This window comes from Pteropus alecto, unplaced genomic scaffold (assembly GCF_000325575.1).
Source record: "Pteropus alecto unplaced genomic scaffold, ASM32557v1 scaffold45, whole genome shotgun sequence".
Taxonomy (NCBI): domain Eukaryota; kingdom Metazoa; phylum Chordata; class Mammalia; order Chiroptera; family Pteropodidae; genus Pteropus; species Pteropus alecto.
The window spans coordinates 21,409,931-21,422,272 of record NW_006442491.1 but is presented as its reverse complement, the minus strand read 5'-3'; the positions used below and the strand labels follow the sequence as shown (position 1 = coordinate 21,422,272).

At 39.5% G+C, this 12,342-nt stretch overlaps 1 protein-coding gene and 1 long non-coding RNA gene across 2 annotated transcripts in view; one reads left to right on the top strand and one right to left on the bottom strand.

Annotated features, from left to right (window-relative positions):
* Positions 1-9,577: 9,577 nt before the first annotated feature.
* On the bottom strand, positions 9,578-11,779 carry LOC112471002. The gene is made up of 3 exons (XR_003043151.1): positions 11,476-11,779; positions 11,258-11,366; positions 9,578-9,677 (listed from the first exon to the last, which is right to left on the bottom strand). It is a non-coding gene; the product is annotated as an uncharacterized LOC112471002 (long non-coding RNA).
* Positions 11,780-11,865: 86 nt separating this feature from the next.
* Positions 11,866-12,342, top strand: part of LOC102879027 (ER degradation-enhancing alpha-mannosidase-like protein 2) — a 24,789-nt gene continuing 24,312 nt past the window's right edge. Inside the window, exons 1-2 of the mRNA XM_006921745.3 lie at positions 11,866-12,066; positions 12,285-12,342. Coding sequence (XP_006921807.1) covers positions 11,960-12,066; positions 12,285-12,342 — 165 coding nt within the window. The 5' untranslated portion in view covers positions 11,866-11,959. The remainder of the gene's footprint in view (positions 12,067-12,284) is intronic.

Genomic DNA, 12,342 nt, shown 5'->3' with positions numbered 1-12,342 from the left:
AATTACAGTAGAAGAGGGTGGCAGATCATTATGAGCTGATGTATTGACTTGAGACATTTATAAGTGAATAAAGGAATATGGAAAAATACATATAGCATAATTCTATTTTTTTAAACTTTTACTTTTGTCCAAGTAAAACATATATAATTCCATTCTAATATTTGAAAAATAACTTTGTCTGTATCTGTGTATTTATATATAGATAGGATAATTTGTGGAAGGATACTGTCAATAGAGATAACTCTAGAGAATGGAAGTAGATAAAGGGTTTAGGGGGGATTTTAACTTTTTATTTTTATTTCCCTTGGAGGGAGAGTTGATGTCGTAGTGGAATCAGCACAAACCCTGGAACATACCAGGTTCCCATGCTCCGAACTCAATATATGCAATAGTGTCCATGCTCACCTCTTAGTTGTTGCAAACTGTCTTAGAAATAATATCACAGTCTTTTTCTGGCTCACCAAAATGATCTGGTCAGAAGAACGGGGTCCTTGTTTTTCTGCACTGGGACTCAGGAAAAGTGGAAGAGCTTAAATCACTGCTGATGATATCGTTTTGCATTTTATAGAAAAATATTATGAAAGATATCATATTCGAAGAATTATTTTATACTTGAAGAATTTTATTACAAACATATATGTCCCTACCACCCAGGAGAAGAAATGAAATATTACCAATGTAATTGAACCCTGCAGTGTATTCATTCCCGTAGGTGTCTCTCTCCCCTCCGCCCCACCACCAAAGTAAACACAAGTCAGAATTTGCTATTTTTTATATCCTCACATTTTTATGTACTTACACTACACATGCATTTCTCCCTAAGCAACATATAGTGGTATTATGCATATTTTGAGCTTTCTATAAATGGTATTGAAGTGCACATATTCCTCTGCAACTTGCTTTCTTCAGCTAACATATTAAGATTCATCCACGTTGTTATGTGTAGGTCCATTAATCTCCGCTGCTTTATAATATGCCATCTCATGACTATGCCACAATTTATTTATCCATTCTTCTACTGTTAGACGTTACAGTTCTGCGTTCCCACAGGCCTGCACCGCCCGCTGCCCCCAGTTTTTCACTATTACAAACAGTGCTAGTATGAACATTCTTGTACATGTTTTCTTGTGCTTATGTGGGAGATTCGTTGTAGGTGCAAACCTGGGAGTGGAATGGATGAATCATGGGGTATCTGCATCTTCAATTTTACTACATACTGCCAAACTATTTTATAAAAAGTTTGGGCCGATTTACATTCCCAGCACTGCGTGAGAGTTCCCTCGCTTCAAATCCTTGCCAACCCTTGGCATTGTCAGATGGTTGGGTGTGAAATGGCACTTCATTTCGGTTTTACTTTGTTTTATCTGATTCCTAGTGAATTTGTGCATTTTTTTGCTTTGCCTTTTTTTCTCCCTTGAGGACTTGAGGATGCTTTGGGACAGAGGGTGTTAAGTATATGATTGAACCAATTTGGAATTGAGTGCTGTGAGTCTTTGATCTGTGCAAGTAGGGCCTTAGCATTGATCACAGGCTAGGGCAGGGTTAAGCTCTTTACATAAATAACCTCACTTTATCCATATGTCAGCCTGTGAGGTAGATTTCATTAACATCCCCATTTTACTAATAAAGAAACTGAGGCTCTGAGAGGGTAAGTGACTTACCTAAGTTCACACAGAAAAAACTGTAATTTGAATCCATGTCTCTCTGATGCCAAAGTTTGTGATTTTAACCACCACAGAGTATCTCAAAAATTTTGATGGATCACTCTTGCATCAGTACATTTTTGAATACATACATCCAACATGCTCGAATATTTATGTTATGTATAATATAAAACATGCTCTAAACTCATATTACAAGTTTGGTCTTTATCACTTCCTCTGGGGCATATAGTACATGGCTCATTGTCTTTGTGTTAGAGATGAGATAATTAAAGCCCAGAAAGTTTAGGTAACTTGCCCAAGGTCACAGAGCTTGGAAGTCCAGAACAGGGATTTGAACTCAAAGAGGATGGGGGTATGGGATTAGGTAGGGAAGTTGGTGAGAGAGGGTAGCTTGAGGGTTGTCTCCCCCTTTCCCCTTCTAAACTCAGGGTTGGGGGTAGGGAAGAGAAGAGAAATGCTGTGGTTGGAGCCAGAGCCTATGCTGCATCCTGCTTGGGTGACCGAGGGGCAGAAAACCAGAGAGCAGAGTAGGCTCAGGGCCAGCAGCTGAGATTTGACAGAGACCTAAAGAATGAGGGTTGTATTGAGCAAAGGGAAGTGAAGGAAGCAAGTGGTGGCATTTCCCACTCCAGAGAGCACATGCCGGGGGAAGATAAGGAGGACAGGAAGCAGAGCCGGGATCGTGCTGGTGCAGCTCCAGTGAGTGAGGAGAGACCCCTCCAGAAGCCAGGCTGAGCCAGGGACTGGCGGTGTGCCCAGCTGGACTTCAGAGGACCAGCCGTCTCCCTCCCCTGTTAGCTACTGAAGGTACGCAGTTTAACCAACCAAGCCCAACTCACATAACAATGAAGAGTAGTCCCTTCAGAAGTCCTTTCCCTTAGGATGTGGAATAGAAACAAAAACATGTACTGAGAACTTACAATGTGTAAGGCACTGTATCAAGAAAGCAGAGTGTTTTATTCTCACTAGTGCCCTATAAAATATGAAAAAACAGCCATTATTCCTTGTTACAGATGAGGACATGTTACAGATGAGGAGACAGAGGCACAGAACAGTGAACTGACCTACTCTGATCCCCCAACTAGTAAAAGACAGAGCTGGGACTCAAACCCAGGTGAGCTGGGACTCAAACCCAGATGAGCTGGACTCCAAAATATGCTTTCTTAACTACTAGACCACCCTATGAAGATAAATGAGATGACTCATACAAAGTGCCAGAACACAGTACGTATTCAGTGGGTGGGGAGGATAAGAAAAGAGCTTGGCTTTGGGGCAGCAAACAGAACTGACCCCGCAGCAGGAAGAATGAAGCGTAACGTTAAGTATAATGTCCTGAAGGGATAGTAAAGGAATAGATGTGAATCTTACTCCATATCATCCCCTGCAGACTCTAACACACCTCAGTTTAGGAAACATGACTAAAAGCCCTTTAAAGTCGGGATGATTTTAGCTCTCGCCTGTCCAGCAGGTGATGGGGCCTGGAATTCCTGGCTTGGCTCTTGATTAGCTTTCCAGCCTTATCTTTCCATGTATTCCAGTCTCAGCCAAATCTGCCCCTCCTGGTTTCCTGAACACAGAGCACAAAAATGTTATCTTCTCACTTTGCTTTATCTTTAGGTAAACAGAAGTTCCCAATTTTATAAAGTTCCCAACTTTATCATTCCTTTCCATTAATTCATACTTTTTGTGCCTTGTTTAAGAAATCTTTTCCTACCCTGAAATCCCAAAGATATTCTCCTATTTATCTTCAAAAGCTTGAAAGTTTTCTCTTCCACCTTCAGGTGTATGGTGTGAAGTAGAGGTCAAGATTAGTTTCTTTTATGTGATATTCAATTGTAGTAGCACCACTTATTGAAAGTCTGCCCTTCCTTACTGATCTGCAATGACATCTTTGACTTGTAGTAAGTATGTTTATTCCATTTCAATGGCCTGTTTTTCTCACCCTGTACCAATGCCACGTGATCTCAATTAGTATAGATTTATAATATATCTTAATATCTTGCAGATCAAGTCTACCCACTTTGTTCTTCAAGGGTGTCTTGGCTATTTTTGTATATTTAACTTCTATACATAAACTTTATAGATTTATTTTATCAGGTTGATATTGCATTTAATGTTAATGGCTTTGGGGAGAATTGACATCTTTATAATATTGAATCAAACAATGCATGATAGAGAATATCTCTTCATTTACTTACGTCTTCTTTGGTGTCTCTCAGAGTTTTATAAGTTTCTTTAGACATCTTACTTACCCTTTGTTAGATTTTCCCCCTAGGTCCTTCATATTTTAAAGTGTTACTAAAAATGATATTTAAAAGAAATTTCATGTGCTAATTGCTTATTGCTGGTATACAGAAATGCTGATAATTTTGTTGCATTGATTTTGTATCTAAAAGCCTTGATAAACTCTTTCATTTATTCCAATACTAATTTGTAGATTCTTTTTGCTTTTCATATGCATAGTCATGTTGTTTTATTTCTTCCTTTCTAATTTTTATAGTTTCTTCTTATCATTCTGGCTGCAACCTCTAGTACAATATTGAATAGAAATGACAGAAAATATGAGTATTCTTGTCATTTTCCTGGTTTAAGAAAGAAAGTGTTCAGTGTTTTACCATTAAATATGAAGTTTTCTGTATGTTTTTAAAAATAAATGCTCTTTATCAGATTAAGGAAAATTTTTATTCCTAGTTTGCTGAGTTTTTTAAAAATTAATTTATTTTCCACTTATAGATGACATACAATATTATATTAGCTTCAGGTGTACAACACAGTGATTAGACATTTATATACCTTATGAAGCGATCAGCCCGATTAGTCTAGAATCCATGTGACACCATACACAGTTATTATAACATTATTGATTATATTCTCCGTAGTTTGCTGAGCTTTTATCATACATGTTTTGAGTTTTTCAAATCTTGTATCATTGTCTAATGAAATGATCATGATTTTCCATATTTAGTTTTTTAACGTGGCAAATGCATTGTTTCTAGTGTTAAACTAACCTTGCACTGCTGAGATAAAACAGCTTCTTGTGAGATACTATTACATATATTTTATTCTTCTGCTGTTTTCCTCTAGAATTCTCTAAATCTTTCCCATTCCTTCAAAGCCCTGCTGGGATACCACCTTCCTCTGAAAGCTTTCCAAGATGCCCCCAGCTAGGAGTGAACTCTCGCTCTTCTCACAAAACCCATCGAACTTTGCCTCCCATTGTAGCTACATTGTCACATTCTATCTGTCCCCTTGTCTTCTCTTCTGGACTATAAACTCCTCCAGGGCATCTTTATGCTGTCTTCTCAGTCCACTCCTTCCTCCCTGGACCCAGAGCAGAGTGGTACAGCGTGAGGTCATGGGCTCTAGGGTAAAGTTGCCTGGATTCACATCTCAGCTCCGGCACTTGCTAGCTGTGGATTTAGGCCATGCCACTTGGCCTCTCTGACTCTATCAGTAAAATAGGAAGAATAATGGCACCTGCCTCATAGAGTTGTGAAAACGAAATGAGGTAATGTAAACGAGTCACTTAGTACAGCTCTGAGCACCTATTATTTTTGTTAGCTTAGTCCATAGCCATCGCCACTCTATGCTTCGGCTATTCGGAACTGCTCACAAGTTATTTCTAAAAGCTTCTGAGAGCCATCCTCTCTTCTTCCTTTATTTCCTCTAAAGCTGTTCACATGCTGCTTCATTCTTTTATTCAGTGGGCATTTATTGAGCACTTACTAAGTGCTAGGATCTGAAGAAGATGAGATCCCTCCTCAGGAAGCAGACAATCAAGTAGGGGAGAGACATATAAACAAACAATGATAATACAGTATGATAAGTATTAAAATAGAGGGCCAGGGAGGTAGAAGACTGGGGCTAGGGATCATGGGGAGCATCTAACTTATGAGAATAGAGTCCACTAACTCTGGCCTGGGACCAGAGAAGACTTCTCAGAGGAGATGATGCCTAAGCCGGTCCTGCAGGACAAGCGATGGGTGAATGGGGTTAGGACAGAACATGTGGGTAAAAGTTGTTTCAGGCAGAAGGAGAAGAAGGTGCAAAAGAATATAAAATGAGAGGAGAAAGAATATAACATGCTTGAGAAATTGGTAGTATTTAATTCCCAAACAGAATAGGTGGTAGGAGTGGAGAAATGATGTGAAGAGGTAAGTAGGAGTATGAGGTAGAGCTTGCCACGCTATACTGAGGAACTAAGACTTTATCTTGAAGTGATTCTCGCCCCCTTTTGGGGCCCACCTAAAACTATTAGAGTAGTCATCACCTACTCCAAGAAGCCTTCCCTGATTTCATGCTCGTAAGTTAAGTTTGGATTGGATATTCCCTCTGTTCTATTATAGCTCTCTCTTTCCACTCATCACAGCCCTTACTTCTTGTCATGATAATTTTCCGTTTAAACATCTGTTCTCCACATCGAAAGCTGTAAGAAGAGAATGTGTTTTTACCACATTTCTATTATTACCAGCCTAGAAGAGTACCTAGCATATAGTAAGTACTCAGTAGATGTTTATTGAATGACTAAACAAATAAATAGGATGTCCAGAGAAGGAGAGAAAACTGTGATTAGCAAAATGCCTGGCACATAATTAGCCCTTAGAAAATTACTTAATCTTTTTTTCTGCCTCAGCTTTCTCATCTGGAAAATTGGGATAAAATAGAAACTATCTCAAAGGGGTATCCTGGGTCCATGAATTGTTTAACCCATGGTCTGACACTTAGTGTCAAAGATAATTATCAATATGTTAAAAACATAATTCTCATACAAATAGTGAACATGGGTCAGCATTTCATTTAGTTCATTAATAAGGAGACTAGCAGGATGACAAAGCCAGTTCAAAATAGAATGTAAACTGGAGTTTTTGTAGTCAATGAAAAGGAAAAACATTGAAATGAGATTGCTAAATTACATACAAAGTGGATTAATGTCCTAGAGGGTAATAAAACCATAACCTTTGTGATTATTTTCTCTACCAGGCAGAAAAGAAAATTGTCGTAACTCAATACTCTGCAGAATTGTAAAATGTCTGGGCTCTAATCAATTGTGTAAATTTCTCTTCAGAGGTAGATGACTCTTGCTCATCAATGCTTTATTATGACATCAAAAAGTCACACAATCATCTTTTTACTTTAGTAACATGTTTTGGACAGTTTTCCTTAACGTTAGTAAGTTTAATTTAATAGATACAAACTGTTATTATTATAAAGTTCTCAATAAATGTTTGCTGAAAGGATTTTCATTCTATTAGACTTCTTCGTTCTCTCTCGCAGCAGAGTTTGGGGCCTACAAAGCAAGTAGGCTGAGGGGGAACCCTGCAGGACACCTATGCTCTGCCCTCCCTCAGCCTGGGGAGGTGTCAGGTTAACTCTACATCATCAAATAGGCAGAGAAAGTATCTGCTTTGGGCATCAGCAAAGCAGGTACCATTCTCCCCACAATAAGCACACATATTCTTTGGAAGAACTGGATATTTCCAAAAAATACAGTGAAGTAGACACCATGGAAAAAATCAGAAATTTGTGGGACCACTGTCCATTTTTTTTATTTTTAATTTTAAAAAATTGTGGTAAAATACATATAACGTAAAATTTACAAAGTTAACCATTTTGAGTACAATTTAGTGATGTTAACTATAGCCACGTTGTTGTGTGACAATGACCACGATACATCTCCAGAACTCTTCATCTTGCAATACTGAAACTCTGTACCTATTAAACAATAACCCATCCCCCATCCGTCACCCCTGGCAACTACCCTTCTACTTTCTGTCTCTATGAATTTTACTGCTCTAGCTATCTCATATAAGTGGTATCATACAATATTTGTTCTTTTGTGACTGGCTTATTTTATTAGCATAAGATCCTCAAGTTTCATCTACATTGCAGCATGTGTCAAAATTTCCTGCCTTTTCAAGGCTGAATAATATTCCACTATTTATTCATATCATATTTTGTTTATCTATTTGTCCACTGGTGGACACTTGCATTGCTTCCACCTTTTGGATATTGCCTCCATTTATTTTATAGTATAGGATTATTTTTGTTTTGAATTGCACATGAGGGATGGGCACCATTTTCAGGGCTTGAGCTCTTAGAGATTTTAATCTGGCTCAGGAACCTGGGACCGACCAGGCTATAAGACCATCTGTGGTCACTTCTTGATTCCATACTTTTGCCTAAGTACACCCAGGATGGTTAGGTTTCACTGTGCAGACTTAGCTCCAGGTTCACATTCATTTGGAATAGGAGCGTGATAAAATGTGTTCTGGAGCTGTGACCAAGTAATCATTGCTCTAAATGTTTGCACATGCTGTGGAGAGGGGAAATCCAAGCATTTCTGCAAAGCAACAGATGGGAAATTTCCCAGGAATAAACTTATATCTTGGCAGTCTAAAAGTATGCAGCATGCACGCTCTGCTCTGGGAGTTGGGAGAATCCACTTGAACCACATGATCTCCAGATGCTAGAAAAGGAATTCCCAGCTACTTCTGTGCTCAAAGTGTCAAGAGGACTTGGTCAAAGGAGAACTAAGATGCCTTGGGTTCCAGCTTCAGGGAATTGAATGTTTTACTCTGACTTTCCAGAAAAAAGGAAGAGAATGTTGAATGTAGAGTCACATGAAGTTAAAGCTAGTGAACACTGCAGAAGTCAGATTTCCATTTTTTTATTCTGTATTGGATTTCATTTATAAGATTGTCACTAGTTTCATTAACGCAGTAAAGTATAGACTATCGGAGTCCAAATCTTGTCTCTATCAACATGTGAGATGTTGGTTGTTACTAAACTTCTCTTCGGTTTTTAAAATTTGTGCTTTGACTTTTTAAATCTGTAAAATGTGTGATAATGATTAATGGTGTCGATTGATGTAAAATACTAAGAACAGTGTCTGGAATAGTAAATGCTATATAAATACTTGCTGTTATTGATACATTTTGGCCATTTTCTTATTAGCTGTTATTATTTTTCAGTTGGCAAATAATTAGATTTCATTTGGAGTGTTGTCCCACCATTTTATTCTGCTTCATGATTGTTTCTAGGGGAAATTTTTTGCAGTTAATGTACACTGAATTCGGTTTTTGCAATAACTCTGTATGAATCTGTTAGTATTTTCCTTGCGCTGAGAGGTAGTCTCATTCTCTCATTTTCCAGATGTGGAAACTGAATCCCCAAAAGGGAAAGTGACTTGCCTAAGATTACGCAAAGACAGGCTTAACCAATAGTAGAACCCAGGGCTTCTGACCACTAGTTTAAGTCTTGTTCCACTCGGCATGGAGTCCAAGAATATTGAACTTGGGTATTGATACAATCTATGCATCCTCTGAACTCCACTGACCCACAGGAAGACTTGGAACACTCTTTGATTTACATGTTCACCAATAAATGTCTTTTATTTCTATCCAAATTGCAAGCACTTCAAGGGAAAGGGCTGTGGCTTGATTACTTTGGAATCTTTGTTGTGTGCCTAACACCATGCTTCCAATTCTTGAGGGAAAGAATTATTGCCCATAACACCTTGGATTGCTGGGGGCGGAAGCCCAGTAAATAGAACTAATAAATACTCCCTCTCATTTTTTTTTAAAAAAAAAAAGAGGAATAAAGGGGCAAAGAAGAGAATATTTATCAAGAACTTAATATGTCCCAACCACAGTGCTGAGAATTTTGATCACTGTCCCATTTAATCCTCAGAAATCCTTTATGGCATTGTCAATTTCCACATCTCAGATCAGGAAATTAAGGTTCACAAAGGTTAGGAAATTGACGTTGAGTCTCTTCATAAGTAAATGTTCAAGTCTGACACTTCTCTGGTGTACTATGACCTTCTAGAATCCAATAACAAACACAGAGTGAGAGGTGAAGCTGGAAAGGAAGAGTCCTAATGCTTTCTACAGGGTAAAACAATTTTTTTTATTCTCATGAGAAAACTATGAAATCAACTACATAAATTGTGAAAATATGAGTCGTGGTTGTATTTGTTCTGTGACAGTTTGGAAAGTGTATATTTTCATCAAGCTAGAAAAAGAAAACAAGGAAAAATTATGAATTTTTCAATCTTGCACATAAAAAGAGATCTGTCATTAATTACTAATCAATCTGGCTCCACACTCCCTGCAAACATGTTATCCATATTAGAGTTTTAAATGAGAGACAAAAAGTTAAGCTACAGGTCTTACATGGAGAAAGATGATTAGGCCTGGGTAAGTTTCATAACAGGAAAAGGCCCAGAGCTGGAAAGAGAGTACGTGTGCTAGGTTGAAAAATGGCCCCCTAAAAATCATTAGGTCCTAATTCCTAGAATCTGTAAATGTTACTCTATTTGGAAACAGGTTTTCCCAATGTGATTAAGGGTCTTGAAATGGGAGATTATCCTGTATTATCCAGGTAGACTCTAAAAGCAAACACAAGTGTCCTTATAAAAGAGAGGCAGAGGGAGAATGTGACATATACCCAGAGAGGAAGAGGTGATGTGAAGATGGAGGTAGAGATTGGAGAGATACAGCTACAGACCAAGCAATGCCAGCAATATTCTCTTCTCTAGGAGAAGCTGGAGAGGCAAGGAACAGATTCACCCCTAGAGCCTCCAGGAGTGTGGCCCTGCCAACATCTTGAATTTGGCCCAGTGAAACTGATTTTTGACCTCTGGCCTCCAAAACTGTAAGAAAATAAATTTTCTTACAGTTTCTGTTGCTTTAAGCCACCAAGTTTGTGGTAATTTGTTACAACACTCACAGGAAACTAATACAGTGCCTCTGTCTTGTTAGCCAGGTCTCAGTTGACTGTCATCTCCTTCCTATCCATCTGGCACCTTCAAACAGAGTTTCCAAAAACATCCTAATACTTTTTGAGTGTCTTCTCTGCCAGGCACTATGACAAGCACTTTACCTGCAATAGCTCGCTGAATGCTCATAATTTTAATAGGTAGATACTAGTATTATTCCTATTTTACAAATGCATAAAATGAGGCTCATAGGAAAAATTGGTGGGGCTACACCTTAATAGGTGATGGAGGTAATATTCAAATTCAGGTCTGCCCAAATCTAAAGCACACATTTTTAACCTCTATACTGTACTACCTCAAGCTCTCTGGGTTAAGTCAGGGTTTTAATTCTCATATCAACAGATGGCATTTTGGGATATTTATCTGAAGGGTATTTTCAAGGATGCTGGACCAAAGGAGACCATATTTACCTGCATTCCAACTCAAGGAACTGAGCTGCCACTTCCATCTCCCTTTTTTTTTTTTTTTTTTCTGCTAAAGAGAAGAGGGTGGCCAATCCTAGCATGTAGAATGCTCAGGTTAAAGTATCTCAGAGATCCATTTGTTCAAACTCCTCATTTTATAGATGAGGAAGTTGGGTCCAGAGAAGGAGAGGGGCATTTCAGGGTCACATATAGAAGATTTAAGTGAAATCAAAGTCCAGGCCTCACTTCAAATTTAGGGTTGATTTTACTACACATCACACTGCCCAAAGTCATGGGTGTTGCTATGATCTAAAGTGGTGACCAAATTCTGAGAACTTGCTAGAAGGAAAATGAAAAAATGTTTTCCAAAGCTTCTCAAAACTATAGTGCTCCAGGGTCTTCATTCTCACCTGGTATACCCTACAGGGGTACAGCCACTGAGATGGTCCAGGGGATTGGGAGGAGGAAGCTTCTTCATTGGTATGGAGGCTGAGGAGATCACAACGATGTAACCACATCCTAAATGGGAGAAGAGGAAAGTCAAGAATTCACGAATTTCTAGAACTGAAGGATTTCTAGAAATCTCTTGAGTGGAAGCTTTGGAGAAATAAATGGAAGTAAATTGTACCTTTCACAATCAGCAGGGAACTGATTTGGGAAACTCAGTATGCCTAATAATGGTAAACGCTGAACATTCCTCATCCATCTTCATACATGTCCACTCAACAAATATTGAGTCCCTCTTGGTCTCTGACTTCATGCTAATATGGTGGTTTAAAAAAATGATAATGTATTTAAAGTGCTCCATATAGTCAATACACAATAATTGCTTAATAAATAATGTTACTAAAACATTAATTATAGTAGCTGTAATAGCCACTGTCTTTAAGACACGTGGACCTTGCTTCAGACTATATATCCCAAATTGCTCTTTGCCTGGGTTCCGCCACCAGTTGCATTCTGGGGCTTGTAGTCCGGATGTGAGTAACTGATTCATCAGCGCGCAGGCGCAGTGCCGCGGATTCCCGGAAGAACGCCAGAGGCTCCTAGGATGAGTGGGTAGTTAGTGGTGGCTGCTGCGGCGGCGGCGGTACTGACAGGACACGAGCTCTATGCCTTTCCGGCTGCTGGTCCCGCTCGGCCTTCTGTGCTCGCTGCTGCCCCTGCACCATGGTGCGCCGGGCCCCGACGGCACCGCGCCCGACCCCGCCCACTACAGGTGAATGGGGACAAACTCCCTGCCCTTCCATAGTGGGGAGTGGAAAGCGCAAACCCGGTTCCTTCCCTTTCCCTGCACCCCAGAACCCCCACCCTCACTTGTTCGAACTCCTCCGCTGGGCTCCCGGCAGAATCAGGGATCCCATTTTCCGCCCTATTTCTTGTCCTTTCCCCTGCGTGGTTTCATTTTCTGGCCCCCTGCCTTATTTCTCGCATCAGGGAGCGAGTCAAGGCCATGTTCTACCACGCCTACGACAGCTACCTGGAGAATGCCTTT